Raw genomic sequence first — 25,923 nt, 5'->3', positions numbered from 1 at the left:
TACCAATATCTCATCTTCATCTTCTTCCTCGTCCTACTCTCAAGATGTCGTCATGTCCGCCATCCCTGCACCCAAACGCTACGCTTCTGTTGAAAATCGCGCATGGACATCTGCGAACGTTGAAGATGTCTTGTAAATGAGGTTTGTCAGTGTACTGAGCGGAATCTGACCACAAATTTACTTACATTGAACGTAGTCCTGCTTTCTGCGATCTCTCCCAACTGCGAAACGAGGTATAGGCATTCAATAAATGCTCCAGCGGCTGTTGCAAAAGGAATTAAAATGGTTTGTTGGCGCACTGGCACTGGGCAGATATCACTTACCAGTCAATTACCAGTTGTTAAGCATCCGAAAAAAGGTCCGACCAAACGACGCCCATGACGGATAATTGTGAACTTGCATTCCAAAGTTAGTTTTTTGTGGACTTGGCGTGCAAAGGTGATTACTCACTTTACGTTCACAGCGATCGACTTTGCGTGTGCGCTGACTTTGTGATGAATGTTCCAAAGTTAGATTGGCGTTGACTTGGTGTGCGGAGGCGATTACTCACATTACATTCACAGCAATTGACTTCGCGTGTGCGCTGACTTTGTGATGATTAGATGAGAGAGGCGCTTTGTTTGGTTTTGTTACATTTCGTAGCTACATTGTTTCTTTGTCGTTCACAACAATTTTATGGGGAGGTTCCGCTCGTCCGTACGACCTTATAGTGAAAATATGACCAAAAATCATCAAAAACTTACCACTTTTCACAGCTGAATTTAAATCTGTCCTTTAACTTTAAATGGCTGCATTCTCGTTGGTTCGGCAGTGGGGCGGACTTTTATTTCACTTGGAAAGTACCGACGTCATTGCAACAAATCAGCATCTTTGCTTCATGACCATTGTGCTTTACGAATTATCAACGTGACGCCCTTGAAGGAGACGTGATAACAGCGGAGGACCGATGACGCGCTTAAGCGCCCTCGGGACTTGTATTACCCACGTGTTTAGTCAACTTCTCTTCTTCGATTTTCATCCCTCCTCTCACCGTCACCATGCGCCTGTGCGACGACGACGGGCCATTCGACTTTCGAAGCGGGTGCGTGAGGGATACATGGGGTGCATTGCTGCCCTTTTCCTTCCTTTTGGCCCTTTGTCTCTTCTCCATTCCGTTGCCCAGCGCTCTTCGCAAAGTACACGCAGCGCCGTTTCAGGAATACATAACCTTGCATGAAGCAGAGGCGTTGGATGTAGAAGCTGAGGAGAAATACGGGGAGTTGGAATCAGTCCCACTTTGGCGCACGCTCGTGTGCGTATTCGTCGGTATCACCGAAACCTTCTGTTGGATTGCGCATGGCTCGTTCAGCCTGTACAAGGATCCTCAGAGCGGTGTTCTTCCCTTCCTTATCGCCCTTGTATGGCTATACACCGTCATACGACCCATTGCCCGTCCGACGGCTACACCACCATATGATATCTTCACCATCTACCTCCTCTTCCTCTGCTCTTCCGTTCTCCAAATTGGCGGGTTGATTTACGACCACACCGTCTTCTCCATCCCATATCCTCCTCCCCTCACCATTTTTGCCCTCGCCTTAAACCTCGTCGCAGTCATAGGTCTGTTATGTCTCATACTCAGCATGCCTCTCGCAGTTCCTAGCAACCTCATCGATCCATCTGAAATCGTGCGTAATCCATTTTATCCTCTTGACAAATAGCTAACATTAGACAGGGCCGATCCGTCACCCCAGAAGACTACACTTCCCTCTGGGGGTGGGTCACCTTTTCCTGGGTCAAACCCCTCGTCGACTTGGGCAGGGATAATACCCTGAATGAGAGCGACGTCTGGAACCTCAGCCCAACGATGCAATCACGCCCGATCTTTGTCAAGTTCAGCGCGATTGCGCAGTCGACGCTCCTACGCCGCCTTTGGAAAGCCAACTCGCTTGACTTGATGTACGTTACCCTTCTCCCCTTACTTTTTCGCAGCTAACCTCGCGCCAGCCTCGATTTCTGCTTAACTTTTGTGAGCGTAGTGTTCAACTACGCAGGTCCCTTCTTCCTCAAGTAAGTTCACCCAGTACATCTACCTACCCTTCTTCCCTGATAATCCACCAAGATTAATCCTCGATGCCATCGACTTGGAGCACCCAACTCCCGAAAGCCAAACTCGAGCGTACATCTACGCGTTTCTGGCGTTCACGTGCACACTTCTGAAAGCCCAGGCCGACGTACAGCACCTGTGGTATGGCCGACGCGCGTCCACGAGGATTAGGTCAGAGCTTATGGCGGCGATATATGACAAGGCGTTGAAGAGGAAGGATTTTTCGGGGGTTGTTAGTAAGGAGGAGAAGACGACGACGGAGGGTAATGTGAAACGAAAACGTGTGTATCCACCACCCGTTTTTTATGTGGAGCGGTGCTGATGATAAATGTAGGCAAGACGAAAGCGGAGAAGAAACAAGAAAAGGAAAAAGCTGCAAAGGCGGATGATCCAAAGGCTGGTGCGGATGTGGGGAAGATTGTTAACCTTATGGCTGGGGATGCTAATCGCGTAAGTACATTCCCCTTTTCTTTGTCGCGATGTTGGCTCACGTCAATAGATCTCACAAACCGTATCAGGATTTTATTTTCTTTACGGAGGTAGGTACCTTACTCCCCCCATCGCTGCGCTTACTGACACCCAACCAACGCAGCACCATTCGAAATCCTCATCGCTGGTGTATTTTTGTACCAGTACGTTTCTCATCCTCATCCTCACCCTCACCCAACTTACACTCAAACAAAAAATAGACTGTTAGGCTGGAGCGCATTCGCAGGGTTCATAGTCCTACTGGCGGGTTGGCCTCTGAACAGCTTCATCGCGAAACGGAGTATCCGGATCCAGAAGGGCGTGTTGGCGGCGAGGGATAAAAGGATGGGGGTGTTGAATGAACTTATTGGTGCTGTACGTCCGCCTTACTCTTTCATCTTGTAATCAATCATGGCTGACATGTCGTGGTGGTACAGGTCAAGTTCATCAAGTTCTTTGCGTGGGAGGAACGCTGGATTGGGAGAGCGTTGGATGCGAGGGAGGTTGAGATGCAATGGATGATTAAGGGTGCGTGGGGATTTTGGCGTATCGTGCTATTGTCACTGACGATTCCCCCAGCTTGCGTCAATTCGGTTATGTTTTACCTCCTTTGGACGTGTGCACCCATCTTGGTGTCCATTGTTTCGTTCTTCGTGTTTGTTATGCAGGGTGGCGAGTTGACGATTAGTGTTGCTTTTACCGTAAGTTCTGTCTCTTTCTTTTTGCTTATATGGTATGATTGATGACTGGTGTAGTCTATCGCACTCTTTGGGATGGTTAGAACTCCGCTGAACGTCATTCCGACGTGGATAGTTCAGATTCTTCAGGTACCGCACTTAGGCTCCTCTCTGCCGGGATTCTTAACACTGATAAAACGATCGAATAGACTGGCGTTGCGCTGAAACGTATCTCTGTGTACCTCGACGAAGAAGAAGTTACGGACCAAGTGTCGTCTTTGAAGAAGTACGCAAACCCAGCGGAGCCACACCTTCCTGGCGGAGACGATGAAGAGGGTTTGGGGCTGGAAAACGCTACTCTCAAATGGAACGAAGTTGTGGATGTTGAGAAACAGGAACAGAAACTCGATAAGACGACGAAGAAGAATGGGGTTTTGAGCCCCCCAAGCCCAATATCCTCCTCCAATGACAATGACAACGACGTTGAAACTGCGGACGTCGAAACCGCCGCCAGCGATTCTGGATCGCTGTTGGCTGGGTTGGAGGCTGATCACACGTTTGAGCTTCGGGATGTTACGGTTCGGTTTCCGGAGGGACAACTATCCGTCGTCACTGGACCTACTGCCTCTGGAAAAACGGCCCTTCTTGTACGTTGTCCTATTCCTTCCTCTTCCTGTCCGCCTCGTCTTACTTGATCCCTCGTTTGGTGTACGTAGATGGCATTGCTGGGAGAAGTGACGCTCCAACAAGGCAAGATCATCATGTCCAAGAACACATCACGGATCGACGAAAACGGGTACATGCATGCCATTTCGTACGCTGCTCAGTCTCCGTGGTTGAGGCATCAATCTATCAAAGAGAACATTTTGTTTGGATATCCGCTTGATGAAGAGCGGTATGATGCCGTTGTGGAATGTTGTGCTCTTAAACCTAATTTAGAGATTTTGGAGGATGGGGATAAGACGGAGATTGGGGCGAGGGGTGTTAGTTTGTCGGGGGTCAGAAAGCTAGGTGTGTGAGGGTTTGTGAGTGCTGTTTGGAGGTGATGACTTGATGGCTTTTTTTTTACGCAGGGTTGCGCTCGCTCGGGCGGTTTATGCTCGGACGAAATATGTGCTGTTGGATGATCCACTCAGTGCTGTTGTAAGTCCCCCCGTTAGTCTACCAGGACTGAACCTAATCGTGAATTTAGGACAGCCACACGTCCAGGTTTTTGTACGAAAAACTTCTTTGTGGACCTCTGCTTGCAAACCGGACAGTTGTAAGTCTGTCCATTAAAACTCACCCTCTATTGTTCATTCCCCCACCATACTAGGTCCTCGTCACGCACCACGTCGAACTAGTCCTTCCCGGCGCCAACTACCTCGTCAGAATGCTTGACGGGCGTATTGATACTTAAGGTCCCATTCAGGAGTTACAGGCGCAAGGTGTCCTGCAGAATATCACGCTGGACGCCGCTGTTGAAGTAAAGAAGGAAGAGCTTGAGGAAGCGGTGGTTGTAGCTGGTGATGATCTGGATGTTGCTTTGAAGTCACCACTTGAAGAGCCGACGAAGAAACCGCGTAAGTTGGTCAAGGATGAGCATCGCGAGACGGGGGGTGTTAAGTGGTCGATATATAAGAGCTATCTCAAGGCTTCGTACGTGTGGTTTTGTATGAACCCTTTTTTGCGTGGCTGATGGGTTATTTGTAGATCGTACTGGACTTGGGTGATTTTGAGTGTCTTGATTGTTGTTATTCAGCTTTTGGGCGTTGGTGAAAAGCTTTGGATCAAGGTAGGTCGTCTTCGCTAGAGGTCAACGAAGAAACTGATAATTCTGCCCTTAGACTTGGGGTGAAGCGTATGGAAACAACGGAACGGCACCGTCTTTCTACGCTTATCGATCCTTCGCAACGGCGGAACACGAAATGCCTATGGATGGACATTTCACGTATCACCAGTACTCGCCATACCAAACTATGCTCGTCGAGAAGGGTATCTTTGGGATCGAATGGCCTAGCGCGGTCGAGCATCCTTTGTTTTACATTGGCGTCTACTCTGCGATTGGGTTTGCTAGTGCTCTGGCTAGTGTTTTGTCCGTTACTGCGCAGTATACCGGGGCATTGAGGGCTTCTCGGATTCTGTTCAAGTATGTGTTTTGACTCAATGATGTGTCGTCATCGTCTCATTGCTGTTCTGTAGGCAACTCCTTGTTACGGTCGTACGGGCTACGTTTAGGTTTCATGATACCACTCCCCAAGGTTGGTGACATTACCCATCTTTTTGGTGATTGACGCTCATTTGTCTTTAGGACGGATGCTCAATCGTTTCGGAAAGGTATGTCCTTTCCCCTCTTTGACCTTCGCCCTCATTGATCCTGTTCATTACAGGACATTGAGACCATCGACTCCTCTCTAGCTGGTTCGCTACAAGCTGTGAACTCTTCCCTTGCCAGTTTCTTCGCCGCCATCATCACCGTCGCGTAAGTCCCCTTTCAGCAACAAGATCTTGAACTGATGTTCTTATCAGCGTGGTATTCCCGTACTTTTTGATCCCAGCTTTCTTCATCGGCTTTGCATATCGCGAGCTAGCGATAAGTTACTTGAATACCGGTCGTGATTTGCGACGAATGGAATCCAACACCCGATCTCCCATCTTTTCCGATTTTGGGGAGTTGTTGGAGGGTATCGTCACCGTCAGAGCTTTCTCTGCAGAGCGGCGGTTCCTTAACAACCTCCACAAGAGGATTGACACAACTACAAAGGTTAGCTTGCATTCTCTCGGGCTAACCTTGAAGCAAACTAACCTTCTTATTGTATGCAGATGTGGTACACCTTTTGGATGACCAATCGCTGGCTCTTGCTGAACTTCGATGCCCTGGGAGCCGTTGCTGTCCTGGTGTCAACCTTGTTCTCGATCGCCACGCTCACCGATGGGGCTGGCCTTGCTGGTCTTTGTATAACGAGTGCCATGGCTTTCACATCTTCAGGTGAGAGTTGCTTCTAGTATGTACGACCACGGCTCTGAACTCTTTCTAGTTTATTGGGCATGTCGATTCTGGACTGGTGAGGCATTCCTTTTGGTCGTTTCTTCGACTTTTTGATAACCCTCGCTTTTACAGCTCTGGAACTGGATCTCAAGTAAGTCCCTCGATGTGACGACGTTAATTCGAGTCTTCTCAGCTCCGTTGAACGTGTTGTCGAATAGTGAGCTATTCTTTCTGCGCTCATCGACGACCTCTAATCCAAGACCGTCATTTAGTCTGGACCTTCCTCAAGAGCCACCCGCAGTAATCGAGTCTAACCGCGTTCCTGCGTACTGGCCTTCAAGTTCCAACAACGACGCCCTTATTCGGGTTGAGAATCTCGAAGTCAAGTATGCTTCGGATCTCCCTGCCGTGCTTCACGATGTTTCCTTCACCTTGAAGGCGGGTGAGAGTGTTGGTCTCCTGGGTCGTACTGGTTTGTTTTGCCTTATCTTAATCCGGACGTAATCTGATGTTTGCGTTGATAGGAAGCGGAAAGTCGACCTTGGCAATGAGTATCCTCAGATTCGTAAGTTTCTTGATACTACGCCTCCAACATAGTCGCTTAGTCGCCTTTCAGGCCGACCCTTCCAGTGGCCGTATTATCATTGATGGAATTGATATATCTACAATTGGTATTCATGATCTCCGTTCGAGATTGGTAGGCACACGGTTTCGGTAAATTCTTACCAGCATCTAACTATCATCACAGACTTTCATACCCCAAGACGCTACGTTGTTCTCGGGCACTCTTCGAGACAATCTTGATCCGTTTGGTACGTCTATGGTAATGGCGTCTTTCTTTTGCTAAATCTCCTTGTTTAGGCGAACACACCGATAGTGAATGTCTGGACGTCCTCCGCCGTGTCCAAATGATTACGGACAGCCCTCAACAAATTTCGCGGGAAACATCCGCCTCTTCTTCTCGTGCCTCTTCCCGGCCAGCGTCTATCCGCGATGTCGAAAGAGAGAGTATAGTCGGCTCCGTGTCTACTGCGACCGAAGTAGACTCGAAAACTACTGTCACGCTGGACACCAAAGTTTCGGCTGGGGGAACTAATTTCTCCCAAGGTCAACGGCAACTTATCGCCATGGCCCGCGCCTTACTGCGGCGCTCGTCAATCATCGTTTTGGATGAAGCTACGAGTAGTATTGATTTCGCAACCGATGCGAAGATCCAGGCTACCATTCGCGAAGAGTTTAACGACTCCCTTCTACTGACAGGCGAGCCCCCCCACTACCTCCATTCTTTGTTCTATCTGACCCAATTCCAGTGGCCCACCGTCTCCGCACCGTTATCGATTATGACCGCCTCATTGTTTTGGACAAGGGACATGTAAGTGCATGATGCGGACTTGCAGTACATCAGCTCAGATTTGCTCTACAGATCGTCGAGTCTGATTCTCCGTGGAATCTTATACGAAAGGAGGATGGAATCTTCCGCGGCATGTGCTTGAAGAGTGGATCTTTCAGCGAGTTGGAGGCGGCTGCGAAGGCCAAGGCTGAGCACCAATGATATGATCTATTCACTCTCATTTACATCCGAAGTCTAGCTATATGTTCAATAGATCTGCTGCGTAATGCAATGTACCGGTATCAACACGCAGCTTTCAATTTGGTTCAGCAGCTTTAATGGCACTATCTGTAGCCCCGAACGCTTCCCTTAAAGCGGCCGCCCATGGAGCATAGTTTCCCGGGTCCTTTGAAACTTCAGCCTTTTCAATATGAATGAACTTGCCTGATGCACCTTGTGCAGTGGCCCCCTGATCGCATACATGTGAAGGGTCAACGTTGTTGAGGTACCTCCCTACAACATTCTTTGTCGCTGTAAGGAGGCAACTGTCGTCCGAAGGAAGAGATATGTTCCAATGAGGAAAGGATCGTATGAGTTGTGTCTTCAAACGCTTGACGGGACGATCGACGTCGTCGGTGTACCATGCAACGGACGCCTTGCCACGTCCTGCGTGATAGGTAATGAACTCGAGGAAGAAAAAGCAGCCTGTACGGTATAACTTACCCAGACCAGCGGATAGGAACACTTGTTCCGAGGCGCAAGTTGTTCTCGCTTTCCCATGCATTTGAATGAAAGCACACGACGTAGCAGGGCAACCCCCATTCTCGTTCTGCCACCCTATGATGGCCAAATTTGCATCGAAGAACGGTTCGCGCTGATGAAATATTTCAGTACTGTGATTTCGTAATTTCAACTTCATACGCACGATGCTATGAGTAGGATCCGTCATATAGTAATGCTGACCACCTTGACTAGAAGTAACGCAGTCAGAAGGCAATATTGAAGCCGTCCGCTTCCTCCCAGTGATGAGCAGGCTCTTCGCGCCCGTCGCCTTGAACAAGGAAGCTGCTTGCTGTGGGGTGTCCCCGTCTCCACCGGGCCATCCTGGATGTGGAGCGGAGAAATGGATAGAACGTGAAACGTCCGCACGTAGTTCGGGAACGACGAAGAGGCCCCATCCTTTCGCGTAATGTCCCGATTCGACACTAGATTCGTAGAGTACGCAAAAAGCGGTGCCGGACGAGTCGGTGAATGGCGCGACGGATATTATTGTGTTGATAGAGGGAGGTATAAAGATTGAAGAGCAGTTTCCGTCCACGTTTAAGACTGCTGTTATGACGTCTGACCACGCTTGTCGTTGAGTAGCGTTTGGCTGTGCTGCGTCGTAGGATGGGTAGTCGGGGTATTTTCTTTCCGGAACTGTGAAAGGATGGAAGCAGTCGACAAGGTGCTCTAGAGTGGTGGATGTTGAAAGACAGGTGGAAGTTGATCGGGATGGTACCAAGTATTGAGCAGCCAAAAGAGCGAACTTTGATAGCTGATTCAGCCACATTCTGCTGGTAGTTCTTGTGACGTGGAGGCGTTGGCTGGTTTAGCAGTGGCAGCAAACCGGCGGGCAGGACCTTGAGCTGTCGTTGATCAACGAATTGAAAGGTAAAATGGAAAAATGAGGCTCACCTCGGAGTTGGATGTACACGTCCGCGTTACCTCACCCACATCACCCGGAACTACATACGCTCATGAAGTTACGAGAGATTGGACACGTTTAGAATCCAACGACGCTGAGGGCGACGAGCAAGTTGGTTTTGAGTGGAGAGTGTAAGTCCGATAAACTCGGATTTCGGTTGATGCCATCGCTTGGCCATCGCCTCAAGGTATTGTGCCTCCGAGATATAAGTATAACAAATCCAATCGTGAATTGTAAACGGTCGCATGGTATACACTATAATACATGCAAAAATTCCTGGCAAAGTAAGGGAAATCGACAAGACAGTGCGCGGAGCACCCACGGAGCACTTGACCCCAAAATTCAAAAACCACCAATCTTTGCAGACGTCTTCGCAGTGCGTTCGAGCCAATTTTGACCCAGTTAACATTCAACCCATCAATAATGGGGATCTCCTAGTCACCTCGACACCCCGTTCAATCCTTCTTCATCCCTCGTTGCCCCGAAGGACGGCTGAGTACGACTTGCGCTCGCGCACCTGTACGTCATCGTCATACAGATCCTCCCAGTCGTCCTCCCACTGTTCAGTGGGATCGATCTCTGACTCTTCCAGCGCTATCACGCGCTTTACCCCTTGGACGACCTCAAAGTCCTTGGCCACGCCTAGAATCAGGCAGGATGTAAGCATTGGAACGTTGAAAGATTGAAATTGGTGTTACCCTTGGCCTTGGCGGGCCGCGCGATATCCAGAAGAGAAATTGTTAAAGGTTGCACATTGCGAGATGGCGTGTCGTCAAAGTCGGACGGCACATACACCTCCCAAATCTCAGTAAATTCGGGTGTCGTATCGCCGTCGTCAACCTCACAGATGAAAGCATCGCTGTTCCATGTCATGCCGTCCATGCGACCGGGGTTCCGGCGGGACGTGGTGGTCTTCTCAGCCTACATGTCAAGGTGAGTGGTTGTGCAGGAGAAATGACTTGAAGGAATATAATACCTTGGTTGCGTTGAGCATGGCCACTCGGAAGTTGGTGCACTCGAACTGGGCCCTCGCGCGCATAGTCTAAGTTCAAAATCTTATGATGAGCAATACCATAGAGGAAAGCAGCCCCACCTTTGTGAAAGCATCACGGGGAGAGAGAGTGGCCTTGGATCGCGTCATCGTGGTGAAGGTAACGCTTGTTTGGTTTCCTCGAAGATGTGTTTGAGTGGAAAAAGGGAGAGATTCCCGACTGCCCAAGTGAGGCCGCTTGAAAATCTGTCCGTGTACTCACTAGGATATAAATAAGGTCTCAATCATCATTTCGAGTCACACGGCATCTGTGGAACCTATTCAAGTCATCGCATCAAACGGCACCGGTTGACATTGTTCAGCATATGTTGGAAATTGCCCGAAGTCTTGAGAAGATGTCGTGAGTCAGAGGTGGTAATCTTGAAGGCACAACTTCGTAACTCCACCCACTGGTTCGAAGGCGCTGCATCACTGGAAAGCTCCGTCGTTCAGTAAATTGTCAAGAGATACTCCACTAGTTCTAACTCTATTTTGTGGTCTGTCCTGTGGCTGCGTTGACTGCGTCGTAAGCGAGTTCTTGTAGTAAAATTGTTCTTTGAAAATCGGGGAGGACACTGCCTGTCCACAATGCCACAAGAGGGACGTTAGTCGCAGACCTAGGCCGAGATCTTCGGAACACCATAGAAATGGATGGAGGCAGTCGACAAGGTGCTCTAGAGTTGTAGATGTTGAAAGACAGGTGGATAGGGATCGAGATGGTGCCAAGCTTTGAGAAACCAGAAGAGTTAACGAGTCGGCCGCATTCTACTGGCACTTCTTGTGACGTGGAGGCGTTGGCCGGTTTAACAGTGGCAGCGAAGTGGCGGGTAGGAACTTCAGCGTGTCGTTGATCAACGAATAGGAAGGTGAAATGGAAACAAGACCTCATCTCGAAATCGGATGAACCAGCCAAATCCGCATCATCAGTGACAACCGTCACGCGATCTTCACCCACCACCTGAAACCTTCCCATCCTTCACCAACGTACAACATGAGCTTGCGTCGACCTTTTTTCCATCTTCGAAGAAACATCTGCTCCTCATCGATTCTTAAAGCGAAAAGGTCCAGGAAAACCACTGCTTTGCCCATCCCTTTTGAAACATTCAGAGGAGAGGAAACAGATTTGGGCGAGGGCATATTCCACTTCAATGTGGACTGGTCTTCTTTCATGGATAATGACCTTCCCCGGCGCCTGCGCCTGACCTCCCACGTTAACGTCAAATCCTTGATATTGGGTTCCAATCTGTTCAATTTCGCTGCTGCGGATTGGGATGAACTACCAACGGAGTTGCAGGCTGCCTTACAGCATGTCATCCGCCACCCTACCTTGGAAGAGCTCACCATTTTAAATTTCAAGAACTTACCAGCCACTCTATTAAGTGCCGCTAGATGCACAACGCTATCGATACACAAAGCCAAATTCCGTAAAAGCAAGTTCCACGAGCGCAAAAATACTCCCCCTAATATCGTAACCCGCATAAAGTCCTTCGACTTTGGCCTCACCCCACTTTCCAGTATTCGGGCCCTCGTACGCGACAGAACATCAACGGATTCCCCCGCCGTAGACTTTTCAAGTCTACATTCACTGAATAGCATCAGCCTGTGCCTTGCGGACGAGGTTGCCGCATTCAAAGAGGTGATGAAAGTCTCACCAAACTTAAAATATCTTCAATGCGAAGGTAAATTCTAATCAATCATCGAAGTCATTCTCAACTGAATTTTTATTTCAGTCGACAGAGAGGTCCCCTCGTCTTTGGCGGCGTGTCGCTCATTGAAAACCTTAGTACCTCTCTTCGAAATTGGGAACGAATCACAGGATCCACTGCTTGGTCTTCCAGATGTGCTATCCGAGATGTCGGCAGACAATGTACTTGAAGAATTGTTAATCCATGCCTATGTCCAGTGCTACACCTCTTGCCGAACCGATGCGATATGGGGGAGACTTGATGATGTCCTATCGCGGTCCGCCTTTCAATCCCTTCACCGTGTATCCCTCAAAATTATTGTCTGGGTTGACGATTTATTTTTTCGCGCCGAGGAACTTGAGGAACGTCAATTAGGGGAACGTCATCGGAAGGCATTGAAGGAGGAGCTAGAGAAAATTGGAGATTCACAATTCACCTGGCTAAAAAGTCATGTGAAGTTTGATTTCTCTGTGAGAACAATCACGCATCTTCAGCGGGAGACCGACCCGGAAATACAAAGATACTTGGAGTCGGATCTTCTGTGAAATACAATACAGGGTTCATTTGACATGCTACAATGCCGGTAGTATCATACTTGTCCATATTGTTGAACACGGAATCGTTGGCGATTATACCTAAGTAGATGTAACTACCTGCTCGCAAGGTAGTGTCATCCTAAGAGGTTATCGATCGAAATAGGAAATCTCATCCACAAGGATATGTGTTCACGAACTGCGAACGTGAACGCTGAACGTGAACACGAATGGGCGAACATTTGCTCAATTAAGATGTCGCTTTCCCACACCCTGCTTGGTCGGTCAACGCGACGGCTGCGCGCCCTGTTGATCTACCAAAGTATCACAGCGACAAGACTACCTACACTCCACTGGCCGACGCGACAACTCTACCCATGTTTACAACATGTTTATAATCAGCTCACCATGTACTTATACAGAGGAATTTCATGGTTTTCTGCAATGGATGCACCTCGTGAAGATCTATCAAGAGGTGGAAATTTTGATTACATAAAGGGAATAATCTACTAACTGTTGAATAGAATAATAAGGCCCTACCATGTAACAATAAGTTTTATTGAAGGGTGCCCATGCCATTGGTGACGAGGACGCGACGAAGAAGTGCCTGGGAAGGATGGACACATGACCGTGGGGCGCGTTCGCCGTTCGGCGAACGTGTTCGTGAACAAAGATGAAGTCTTTGTTCGATTCCCTTGTTCCACTGACACTTTAAATTCACTACTGCTATCAAGACAGCAATTTGCCACACCTTTCCCCATCCTCTTACTAGTCATCCCTCTCCCACTCGCTTTAGCTCATCCATTCAAGGACAACGGTCAGTCTCAATCGCTATCTTACCCTGCCATTTATCAACAACATTTTTGGCCATTAGGCGGCAACCCTGCATGAGGCAGAGGCATTGGATGTAGAAGTTAAGGAGAAAGACGGGGAGTTGGTCGAGGAATCGGTCCCACTTTGGCGCACGCTCGTGTGCGTGTTCGTCGGTATCACGGAATCGTTTTGCTGGATTGCGCATGGGTCGTTCAACCTGTACAAAGACCTTCAAGGTGGTGTCCTTCCCTTCCTTATCGCCTCGTCATACGACCCATTGCCCGTCCGACGGCTACACCACCATATGACATGTTCACCATCTACCTCCTCTTCCTCGGCTCTTCCGTTCTCCAAATTGGCGGGTTGATTTACGACCACACCGTGTTCTCCATCCCATATCCTCCTCCCCTTGGGTGGGTCACCTTTTTCTGGGTCAAAGTGCCAATCGCTTGACTTGATGTACGCTGCCCTTCTCTCCTTAAAATTTCGCTGCTAACCTTGCGCCAGCCTCGATTTCTCATTAACTTTTGTAACCGCAGTAATCAACTATGCAGGCCCCTTCTTCCTCAAGTAAGTACGCCTGGTACTTCTACTTATCATCATTGACAATGTTCTCTCTTCCCAGCTCGCGTCAATTCCGTCATGTTTTACCTCTTTTGGACGTGTGCCCCTACTTTGGTGTCCATTGTCTCGTTCTTCGTGTTTATTATGCAGGGAGGCGAGTTGACCATTGGTGTTGCGTTTCGGTGGGCTCTCTCATTTCACCTATACGGTACAATTGCTGATTGGTTTTGGTTCTAGTCTATTGCACTTTTTGGGATGATTGAACTCCCCTGAACGTCATTCCAACACGGATTGCCCAAAACCTCCAGGTACGTTAAGCTCCTCTCTTCCGGCCTTCATCACACCAAAAAAATGATCAAACAATTACACAGACTGCTGTTGCGCTCGAGCGTATCGCTGTGTACCTCGACGAAGAAGTTACGGATCAAGTATCTTCTTTGAAGAAGTACTTATACTCAACGGAGCCTCACCTCCCTGGCGGAGACGATGATGAAACAGGAGGAACAGGATAAGACCAAGAATGTTGCTTCGAGCCCCAGCCCGCTAAGTAACATTCCAAACCCATCGTCCTCCAATGAAGATGTTGACACTGTGGCTACCAGTGACGTCGAAACCGCCGCCAGCGACTCTATATCGCTGCCGGCTAGGTTGGAGACACAAGTTCGAGCTTTATGATATTACAGTTCGGTCTCCAGAGGGACAGTTGTCCGTCGTCAATGGACCTACTGCATCGGCTCTTCTTGTACGTCGCCGTATTTCTTGACTGTCCCGCCTTGTCTTAATCACCCGTAGATGGCGCTGCTTGGAGAGGTGACATTACAACAAGGCAAGATCATCATGTTAAAACACATCAAGCATCGACGAGAATGGACACATACATGCGATTTCGCATGCTGCTTGATCTCCGTGGTTGAGGCATTAAACTATTGAAGAAAACATTATGTTGGGGCGGATACCCCTTTGATGATGAGCGGTATAATGCCGCCGTGGAGTGTTGCGCTCTGAAGCCTGATTTGGAGATTTTGGAGGACGAAGATGCGACGGATTGGGGCTAGAGGTGTCAGCTTGTCGGGAGGTCGGAAGGATAGGTAAGGATTTGCGAGCTTTTCAAGACGTTAGATGTATAACATTCTATTTTCACAGCTTGCTCCCGCTCGCGCCGTCTATCCTCGTACTAAATGTGTTCTAATAGATGACCCCCTTAGTGCTGCTGTAAGTTGCCCCGCTATTCTACCAGGACCGAACCTGATCCGAGCCTATCGATGCATCTAAGTCAGCCACACGTCCGGGTTTTTGTACGAAAAACTTCTCTGTGGACCTCTGCTCGCAAATCGGACAGTCGTAAGTTGTCCATCAGCGATCACCCTCCATTGTTCATTTCCCACCATAGGTTCTCGTCACGCACCACGTTGAGCTGGTACCCCCCGGCGCTAAACTCGTAAGGCTGTTCGACGGCCGTATCGATACTCAAGATCCAATTCAGGATTTACGGGCCAAATGTATTCCGCAAAGCATCACGCTGGACGCCGCTGTTGAAGTCAAGAAGGGAGAGCTTGAAGAAGCGGCGGTTGCTGGCGATCGGACGTCTTCGATGGCACTACGAAGTCGCCCCTCGAAGAGACGAAGAAATCGCGCAAGTTGCTCAAGGATGAGCATCGTGAGACGGAGTGTTAAGTGGTCGATGTATAAGAGCTATCTCAAGGCTTCGTGAGTGTGGTTTCTATGCACCCTTTTTGCGCTGCTGATGACTTGTAGATCATATTGGACTTGGGTGATCTTGAGCATCCTGATTGTTGTCATCCAGCTGTTGGGAGTAGGTGAAAAGCTCTGGATCAAGGTAAGTCGTATTCGGTCGGAATAAACCAAGAAACTGACAATTCTGCTCAGACTTGGGTGGAGGATACGGAACCAACGGAACAGCACCATCCTTCCACGCATTTCGATCTTTCGCAACAGCGGAACCTGAAACTTGCCTGAAACCTCCAGGGATAGACATTTTGCATACCACTAATACTCGCCATATCAAACAATCCTCGCCAAGAAAGGTACCTCCGGTATCGAATGGCCAAGCGCGATCGACCACCCTATCTACTCTGCGATTGGCTTTGCCAGTGCTCTGGCCAGTGTTTTGCCTGTTACTGCGCAGCATACTGGGGGTTCTCGGATTTTGAACAAGTACGTGTTTGGACTGAATGACGTGTCTTCGTCGTCTCATCGCTGTCTGTAGACAATTCCTCGTTACGGTCGTACAGGCTACGCTTATGTTATCAACCCAAAATCACCATCGACATCCACAGCCCAACTAACTTCCGCTCCCGCCACACCGCTCTATTTGGCGTCGATTTGCCCGTTCTGCACACAGTCCTCACGGTGGAAGCCTGCACCACTTCAATGTCAGCTGGGTGCTCTTTCCTGGTGGGGTGGTTGATATTGCGATCGAGCTAAGAGAACCATCGCATGCCTTCTGGCGGATCATAAAGGTGAAGGAATAACAAGCACATGAGGGGCGAGCGTCTCTCGCGCGTTGAGAGGCCTGAAGCACGACTCTGACGAAGAGGAAATGCAGGAAAGTCGGTCGGGTTCCGTCTACATTTGGCCCCCACAGCTCAGCATCCACTCAACCTCCACTCTCTTTGTCCCTCGTCATCGGAAAAGGTTTGGACGAACCTTATCCGTGATATTCGCCATGGATGTCGAACAACGGCGAGGACCTCAACCAATCCATCGTCCACGCCGCCTTGACACGCCCTCGGGGCTATACACACTGAAACGAACCGTGCGGCCGTGTCGTTTTAAAGGCCTTCCGAACGATCGACATCAGTTGGGAGGACAGCGAAATAGCCAAGAACAGAGTTGGCTTCAGCGCGCAAGGAGAGGTAGTGGGGGAGCAGTCGAGATTGAGAGGTGCAGTCACATTGCTGGTGCAAAGTGTGGAATTGAAGGGAAATGCAAAGGTCGGCTGTTGGATTCGTTTGGGATCAGGATCTCAGGAGCGGGCGAATGTGGATGTGCAAAAGAACGAGCCCGGACAGGGTAAAGCAGCTGAATAAGTAGAGTCATCTGCGAAAACAGCGATTAGCTACCGCCATTATAGAAAAGAATATGAGCTCACTTGACACTCTGTCAAACGAACCAAGGAGCCTAAAGCTGACCTCCCAGACCCAAAGCTGAAGCGCTGACCTCCCACCGCGCAATTGCATTAAGGACTCGATAAAGGAAATATAACGCACGACCCGCTGAACCACCGCTGAGCCACCGCGCAGCACCGTCTTCATCCTTGGAAAAGAGTTTGCCGGGATGAAAAAGAGAGACAAGTAGATCGCGTACATCTTCTGGTTGGGCTGAGACTTGACCCACCTAAAGCTGAGGCTCCTGCGTCCGTATTAGTGGCATTCCACACCTTTTCCAGTAGATTCTTGAGAGATGTCGTTACGGACCCGTGCAGGGAAGATGCGGAGTCAAGCACCGCCCATCACAACCTTCGGCACCAGCGGACTCGGATGTCATCCTCTTGTTGTGAACTCTGTAGGAGCCATGCAAAAAGTCGAGCCCTCTCACCGATAAGGCTGCTCGGCCACCGAAAAAACAAGAAAGAGGAAAAGCTCAGACACGTGCTCAAAGTATTTTTGAAACATGCCGCAGCACGCTGCGATCACTGATTCACCTCATGGTAGGATTGGGGGTCTCCTGGCATCATGGCGCTCTGCTTTCCTTCCTTCCCTCATTCTTGACCTCTCTACCTTCGGTATTTCAACATGAGCAAAGTGAGCGTTCTTGCGGGCGCTCACCACTTTGTTGCTAGCAACAACACATTCAATGCTGTTCACACTGTGAGTAGAATGGTTCCCGTGAACTAAACTAATGTGGATCTCGGACAGATGCACGTCAACAATTATGGCAATAGGACAATGTCTAATGGGGTCATTCCCCTTATGCCAAATTCGAGCAATCGGTTCACAGGTCGCACAGAAGTCATCACTGAACTGAAGAGGCATTTTTTCAACGCAAATGACTCAGCTCAGAAGAGAAGGTTCTTTCTGTTGTATGGAATGGGGGGTATTGGAAAGACTCAGATTTGCTTGAAGTTTGTTGAGGATATGTCCGACTGGTGAGTATCACCAAAGGCAGAGATCCAACCCTCGTTTCTAAAATTTTATTTGCCTTCAGTTTCTCTTCTGTTTTCTGGATTGATGCTTCTTCAGTCAGAACCATCACACAGGGACTCAAGGGTATCTGTAATCTTCCTGCGGCCCAGTCTAGTGGACTGGATGGCTCATCTGAATCTGCTCTGCACTGGATTGGCTTGCTGAAAGAGAACTATATAATGGTCTTTGACAATGCTGATGTTCTATCACCTGCTGAGCTGGAGGCTTATCTTCCACCTGGAAGGGGGGGGAACATTCTGATAACTAGTCGCAACTCCACCATAAGAAGTCTGATTTCACCTGAGAATTCTCTGGAAGTAACTGAGATGGAAGAGAATGATGCAATTGAATTGCTTCTAAAAGCCAGTTGCTTGGATCCATCTTCAATGAAGTTTCAAGCTGAAGCTGCTAAGATTGTGAAGGAGCTCTTCTGCCTTCCTCTGGCTATTGATCAAGCTGGTGCTTATATTGCTTCTGGAGCCACCACTATTGAAGGCTATCTTGCACAATATTTTGAGCATCGAAAAATGTTATTATCCCATTCTGAATTCACTGGAGCATCTAAGTATAACAGAACTGTCTATGAAACTTGGGAGCTATCATACAAAGAAATCCAACAAAGAGCTAAATCTGATGATTCTCATAAGGCCAATGCAGCCAATAGTGCAATGCTCCTGCTGGAATTATTCCCTTTTTTGCATCATGAGGAAATTACTGAGGAAATATTTTCTTATGCTGCACTTGAAAAAGATGAAAAAATGTCTAACCCCAAATTGCCACTTGCCAGTTCTATGCTGGATCGGAGACTACTTCCCCTGAATAAGACAGGTACTTGGGATAATTTACTTTTCAGAGAAGGCATTCGGGTATTGCTGTTCTTCTCCTTGATCAAGAAATCACCATCTGATGGTGTATATGCAATGCATCCACTGGTCCATGCCTGGGGTAGAGATAGAATGACTTGGGATAAGAGGGAAAGATGTTGCTTAATGGCATATGCTACTTTATCTTGTTCACTAAGATGGAATGGAAGCCAACCATATAGATTTCACAGGGTCTTGGTAACACATGTAAGAGCAAATATGGAGTGTTCAAGATCAGAAAGTAATCAGAACACTATCAGTTACTTGGATGATGCTTGTGCCAAATTTGGAGTTCTCTTGCAAACTCAAGGATACACCAAAGAAGCAGAAAACTTGCAGATTAAAGTCTTGGACTCAAGACATAAAATTTTCAGAGCAGAACACCCAGATATAATCAGAGCTATGGCAAATCTTGCATCAACAAATCGAGACTTGGGAAAATACACAGAGGCAGAGAAGCTGGAAATACAAGTTCTGGATGCAAGAAACAAAGTTCTTGGAGTGGAACACCCTGATACAATTGATGCCATGGCAAATTTAGCAGCAACATATCGAAACTTGGGAAAATACACAGAGGCAGAGAAACTGGATATCAAAGTTCTGGATGAAAGCAACAGAATTCTTGGAGTGGAACACCCAGATACAATCAAAGCTATGGCAAATCTAGCAGCAACATATTATTCTCTGGGAAAAAACAGAGAGGCAGAGAAGCTAGAAATGCAAGTTCTGGATGCCAGAAACAGAATTCTTGGAGTGGAACACCCAGATACAATCTATGCCATGGCAAATTTGGCAGCAACATATCGAAATATGGGAAAGTATACAGAGGCAGAGAAACTGGATATTAAAGTTCTGGATGCAAGGAAGAGAATTCTTGGAGCTCAACATCCAGATACCATTTATGCTATGGCAAATCTTGCTTCAACCTATAGGGATTTGGGAAAATACACAGAAGCAGAGACACTGGAGATTCAAGTTTTGGATGAAAGGAACAGAATTCTTGGTGTGGAACACCCAGATACAATTGATGCCATGACAAGTTTGGCAGCAACATATCAAAACTTGGGAAAATACCCAGAGGCAGAAAAGCTGGAGATCCAAGTTTTGGATGCAAGGAACATAATTCTTGGTGTGGACCACCCAGATACAAGCCGAGCCATGGCAAATCTAGCAACAACATATTATTCTCTGGGAAAATACACAGAGGCAGAGGAGCTGGAAAAGCAAGTTCTGGATGCAAGGAAAAGCATGCTTGGAGTGGAACACCCAGATACAATCAATGCCATGGCAAATTTAGCAGCAACACATCGAAACCTGGGAAAATGCTACAGAGGCAGATAAACTGGAGATGCAAGTTTTAGAGGCAAGGAATAATATTCTTGGTGTGGAACACTCAGATAGAATGTATGCGATGACAGGTCTTGCATCAACAAATCTGGATGTGGGAAAATACACAGAGGCAGAGAAGCTAGAGATGCAAGTCCTGGATGCAAAGAAAAGAATTCTTGGAGTGGAACACCCAGAAACAATCCAAGCTATGGCAAATCTAGCAGCCACATATTATTCTCTTGGAAAAAACACAGAGGCAGAGGAGCTGGAGATGCAAGTCCTAGATGCAAGGGAAAGAATTCTTGGAGTGGAACACCCAGATACAGTTGATGCCATTGCAAATTTGGCAGCAACATATCAAAACTCGGGAAAGTACACAGAGGCAGAAAGACTGGAGATGCAAGTGCTAGATACAAGGAAAAAAATCCTTGGAGTGGAACACCTAGACACAATCTGTGCTATGGCAAATCTAGCAACAACATATTATTCTCTGGGAAAAACTGCAGAGGCAGAGAAGTTGAAGATGCAAGTTCTGGATGCAAGGAACAGAATTCTTGAAGTGGAACACCCAGACACAATAAAAGGCATGGAAAACCTAGCAGTAACATTTAAAGATCAAGAAGAGTGCTCAGAGGCAGGGAAGGTAGAAATGCAAGTTTTGGACGCAAGCACCAGAATTCTTGGAGTAGAACACTCAGACACAATCACAGCCATGGAAAACCTAGCAGTAACATATAAATACCTAGGAAAATACACAGAGGCAGACAAGTTAGAAATGCAAGTTCTGGATGCAAGAAACAGAATTCTTGGAGTAGAACACCCAGAGACAATAGGAGCCATGGCAAATATAGCAGTAATATATAACACCTAGGAAAGTACACAGAGGCTGAGGAGCTAAATGCAAGTTCTGAATGCAAGAAACAGAATTCTTGCAGTGGAAAACCCAGGTGTAATAGGAGGCATGGCAAACCTAGCATCAAAATATAAAGATCTAGAAAAATACATAGAGGCAGAGAAGCTGGAAATGCAACTTCTGAATGCAAGAAACAGAATTCTTGGAGTGGAACACCCAGACACAATGAGAGCCATGGCAAATCTAGCAGTCAAAATATAAACACCTAGAAAAATACACAGAGGCAGAGAAGCTGGAAATGCAAGTTCTGCATGCAAGCAACAGAATTCTTGGAGTGGAACACCCAGACACAATTATAGCCATGGCAAATCTAGCAGTAACATATAGACACCTAGGGAAATACACAGAGGCAGAGAAGCTGGAAATGCAAGTTCTGGATGCAAGCAACAGAATTCTTGGAGTGGAACACCCAGACACAATTATAGCCATGGCAAATCTAGCAGTAAAATATAGACACCTAGGAAAATACACAGAGGCAGAGAAGCTGGAAATGCAAGTTCTGCATGCAAGCAACAAAATTCTTGGAGTGGAACACCCAGACACAATCATAGCCATGGCAAATCTAGCAGTGACATATAGACACCTAGGGAAAATATACAGAGGCAGAGAAGCTGGAAATGCAAGTTCTGGATGCAAGCAACAAAATTCTTGGAGGAGAACACCCAGACACAATCATGGCCATGGCAAATCTAGCAGCAACATATAAACACCTAGGAAGATATACTGAGGCAGAGAAGCTGCAAATACAAGTTTTAGATGCAAGCAAAAGAATTCTTGGAGTGGAACACCCAGACACAATTATAGCCATGGCAAATCTAGCAGTAACATATCAGACACCTAGGAAAAATACACTGAGGCAGAGAAGCTGGAAATGCAAGTTCTGGATGCAAGAAACAGAATTTTTGGAGAAGAACACCCAGACACAATCAAAGCCATGTCAAATTTAGCAGCAACATATCAAAACTTGGGGAAATATTCTGAGGCAGAGAAGCTGCACATGCAAGTCATCGATATAAGAAACAGAATTCTTGGGGTGGAACACCCAGACACAATTAAAGCCATGGAAAAGCTGGCATTAACATATAGAAGTATGGGAAAGTACACAGATGCAGACCAACTGGAGATCCAAGTTCAGGAATCAAAGAACAGAGTTCCAGGAGCAGAAGCTCCTCATGGAGTTACCAACATGGCAAATGTCAAAGAAGTCCAGGAGATTCAACTTCTTGATGCAGCCAGCACAGTTCCTGGTGAAGAAAACTTGCATTCAACACATGTTGTTATGAACCATTCAGTTCAAGCAGTTCTTCCATGTACAACAAGCCTGGACCCTGAGAAAAAAAGTATGTATTTTAGTAATTATTGTTTGAACCCCCTCTGATGTTTTCACCTTCAGCCTATTTTCCTTCCCAACTTGCAAGGAGAGTTTCAACACTTAAATCCAAAATCACACATTTGTTTAATAAAGAGAAAGATCTTGATAAAAACTTTGCAGGAAGTAGTACTTAATTCACCTACTAAAATGATTCCATGCATTTCCCTCAATTATGTTCAGTTTTGCTGATCTTCTATCTTGTACTCATGTTTTCATTTGCTGTTCAATGCTTTTTTTTTTGTCCAACCCATGTAAGTATCTTATATGTTGCTCCCCAATATTTCATTTCTCCACTTGAACACATTACACATATGGTAGGATAATTCCTGGATACTTTAGTAGACAGGTTGTACACAAATAACACAATACAGAGGATCATGTGAGTGCAGTCAGAGTTTATTATTTCTGGCTTATGTATGTACACTAACTGGGAAAAAAGAATGTCTGGTCATTCTTTGGACAAAGTTGGTGCTGTAACACAAGAACCAAACATTTTCAAAACTAAGCTCTGGTGTATGAGACATAGCTAAGGAGGTGTAGATTGTACATACCAAGTCTGGGGATGAATGAATGAGAACTCAGGATAAGGCAGAGCATTCACTGTGACAACTTCCAAAAGTGGGATTTGACAAAATAGGAAATTCTGAATGACTGCAACCTACTGAAAGCAATTCACAACTTGAGGAAGAGATATTTTGATTACTGGATCTTCCTGCTATTGTTATGAGCTTCATAAAGTCTTTGGGCTAGAAAATTTATATCCTCCCCTAAAAGGTAAATTTGAACTTGTTCTCCACTTTATGTATTTTTCACTCAATATATTTGTTGGAATGAGGAAAAATAACTCCCTATTAATGTTTGTAGTGTGTATAATACAAAAGGTAGGTAGAAATGTTAAAATGACCATTGCATGATGTCTGTAGAAGTTAATTTCCAGAGTTTTTCTGAAAGTAAACAAGTATCTACAACATTGGTCCTTCTTTTCTGCAAGAAGAAAAAATGCTACCACCCTTTTGAGTTAATCCATGGAGACTCAGGATGTCCTTTAAACAACACCTGAAGTATAATATGATAGCAAATAAATTTACACTGGGTATAACTTGAATAGTGCCCAAGAAAAGTACATTTTGCATAGAGCAATCGTCCTGGACCAATCCTTGACATTTTTCTTGGTGAATTGGGGCTGAAAATATTTCACAAGGCACTTCTCATACCTAGGAACACTATCCCAAGGAAATAAACAGAGGTCCTATTCATACAAGGATCTGAGACCCCCAGACCTTTCTAGGCCTGATTTGGAAATCTCTCTGTCATGCTTCAGTGAGCTTTGTGGGCCATTTGAGAAGCATCTGTGCCCAAAACTCAAGAGATAGGTAGAAGCACTTGGCATGGACATTTCAAAATACCCATATTAACTGTAACCCCTTGGAAGCAGGGTTTCTGGGAACCATATTGACTATATGTCTCTTAATTTTCACAGTTTCTTGAAGTTTTATTAGCCATTAAATGCTTTATTCCTGGCAATGTAGATCATGGAACAGTAATAGTTATGTATATGTACAATACTATGACAATAGATACCTTCTCCTATCAATCCTGGGCAATATTTGCACTGCAAATGTCCAAGGAGGGGAATCAATTCAAATTCACTTTTTTGGGGAGACTATAGAATTTTATATCTCAGAGACTTTATGGGGCTTATGACAATAGCAGGGAGATTGAGTGTTTAAAATATTTCTGCTTCAAATTTTGAATTGCTTCCAGTAGGTTGCAGTCATTCAGAATTTCCCATTTTGTCAAATCCCATTTTTGGAAGTTGTCACAGTGAATGCTCTGCCTTATCCTGGGTTTTCATTCATTCATCCCCAGACTTGGTATGTACAATCTACACCTCCTTAGCTATGTCTCATACACCAGAGCTTAGTTCTGAAAATGTTTGGTTCTTGTGTTACAGCACCAACTTTGTCCAAAAAATGACCAGACATTCTTTTTTCCCAGTTAGTGTATATTGATTTCCTGCAAGCATAGGTTGAATTACATATTTCCTGTAGATGTCATAACAATGGTATGAAGCATATCAGAATTATTTCTACCAGAATCAGCTAGTTCTTGACTTCAAAACCCATATCAGCAAGTGTAACAGAGATGTTTGCCAGCCAATGTATAGGTGTAGGAAGTGCAAGTGAAAGTGCTGGGGGCAGGACAATTAAAGCATAAGCTGTAAGGGGTGCATTGTATGACATTTACTGACTGTTAAGTTTGCCTGTGGGTTGGGGTATGATGGATAGACATGTGGTCATATGATGACCAATCTGTCATAATTACTGATTGATCAAATGATGGATATGATCTTGGATTGTACCATGTATTTCTTTCATTTCACTGTTGAATAGTTGTGCAATTCTTTTTGTTTCTCCAAAGATGAGAGTTGGTTAGGGTAAACAGAAAATTTCACTGCATGAGTAGGTAAAGATAACTCTACCTTCTGTAGAATCATTATCATCAGTATCATTTTCTACTTGACTTTAAGACATGAGTGAAGTTCTCCAACTTTGTTTATGTCTCTTTATGAAATTTTGGGGTGTGTGAGAAGAGTGGACTAGGACATCTTCATCTGATCAACAGGAGAGTACAAACAGAGTACTGCAGATACAAGAATCATCACACACAGTGTCATTGATATCCTGCTGTCAGTTTACAAATTAAACAGGGTTCTACTTTGTCAAGTACTGTGTTTATACCATTGGAACAGGCAGAGGTGCTTCCCCAGCATATACACTAACTGAGCAAAAAGATTGTCTGATCATTTTTTGGACAAAGTTGGTGCTATAACACAAGAATCAAACATTTTTAGAACTAAGCTCTAGTGTATCAAATATAGCTAAGGAGGTGTAGATTGTATATACCAAGTCTGGGGATGAACAATTGAAAACTCAGGATAAGGCAGGGAGCTGACTGTGACAAGTGCCAAAAATGGGATGTAACAAAGTGGGAAATTCTGAATGACTGCAACCTACTGAAAGCAATTCACAACTTGAGGAAGAGATATTCTGAACACTGGATTTCCCTGCTATTGTTATGAGTTTCATAAAGTCTCTGGGCTAGAAAATTTTATATCCTCCTCTAAAAGGTAAATTTGAACTTATTCTCCATTTTATGTATTTTTTACTCAATATATTTGTTGGAATGAGGTAAAATGACTCCCTATTGTTGTTTGTAGTGTGTATAATACAAAAGGTAGGTATAAATGTCAAAATGAACATTGCATGATGTCTGTAGAAGCTAATTCCCAGAGTTTTTCTGGAAGTAAACAAGTATCTACAACATTGGTCCTTCTTTTCTGCAAGAAGAAAAAATGCTAGCATCCTTTTGAATTGATATATGGAGACTCAGGATGTCTTTTAAACAATGCCTGAAGTATAGCATGATAGCAAATAAATTTACACTGGGTATAACTGAA

General features: G+C 46.1%; 4 protein-coding genes across 4 annotated transcripts; 2 read left to right on the top strand and 2 right to left on the bottom strand.

Annotated features, from left to right (window-relative positions):
- Positions 1 to 16: 16 nt before the first annotated feature.
- Positions 17 to 243, bottom strand: LACBIDRAFT_307679 (uncharacterized protein; the record flags this gene model as incomplete). Its single annotated transcript, XM_001886179.1, has 2 exons — positions 17 to 129; positions 186 to 243. 2 exons carry the CDS (start codon positions 241 to 243, stop codon positions 17 to 19), a joined length of 171 nt encoding a protein of 56 aa, XP_001886214.1.
- A 7,702-nt stretch (positions 244 to 7,945) lies between these two features.
- LACBIDRAFT_331834 (uncharacterized protein) lies at positions 7,946 to 10,357 on the bottom strand (the record flags this gene model as incomplete). The annotated part of the gene is made up of 8 exons (XM_001886178.1): positions 7,946 to 7,950; positions 7,983 to 8,195; positions 8,253 to 8,403; positions 8,455 to 9,057; positions 9,734 to 9,858; positions 9,915 to 10,137; positions 10,193 to 10,258; positions 10,310 to 10,357. 8 exons carry the CDS (start codon positions 10,355 to 10,357, stop codon positions 7,946 to 7,948), a joined length of 1,434 nt encoding a protein of 477 aa, XP_001886213.1.
- Positions 10,358 to 11,237: 880 nt separating this feature from the next.
- Positions 11,238 to 12,476, top strand: LACBIDRAFT_307675 (uncharacterized protein; the record flags this gene model as incomplete). Its single annotated transcript, XM_001886260.1, has 2 exons — positions 11,238 to 11,925; positions 11,977 to 12,476. The coding sequence occupies 2 exons, from the start codon at positions 11,238 to 11,240 to the stop codon at positions 12,474 to 12,476; spliced, it is 1,188 nt and encodes a 395-aa protein (XP_001886295.1).
- Positions 12,477 to 13,586: 1,110 nt separating this feature from the next.
- LACBIDRAFT_331832 (multidrug resistance-associated ABC transporter) lies at positions 13,587 to 16,269 on the top strand (the record flags this gene model as incomplete). The annotated part of the gene is given in 12 exon segments (XM_001886259.1): positions 13,587 to 13,690; positions 13,785 to 13,847; positions 13,903 to 14,023; positions 14,213 to 14,286; positions 14,306 to 14,488; positions 14,525 to 14,583; positions 15,047 to 15,053; positions 15,119 to 15,182; positions 15,232 to 15,548; positions 15,597 to 15,678; positions 15,954 to 16,016; positions 16,069 to 16,269. The coding sequence occupies 12 exon segments, from the start codon at positions 13,587 to 13,589 to the stop codon at positions 16,267 to 16,269; spliced, it is 1,338 nt and encodes a 445-aa protein (XP_001886294.1).
- Positions 16,270 to 25,923: the final 9,654 nt, after the last annotated feature.

Source organism: Laccaria bicolor, genomic scaffold (genome assembly GCF_000143565.1).
Source record: "Laccaria bicolor S238N-H82 LACBIscaffold_36 genomic scaffold, whole genome shotgun sequence".
NCBI lineage: Eukaryota > Fungi > Basidiomycota > Agaricomycetes > Agaricales > Hydnangiaceae > Laccaria > Laccaria bicolor.
The sequence above is the reverse complement of the archived record's forward strand: the minus strand, read 5'-3'. Positions and strand labels throughout refer to the sequence as shown.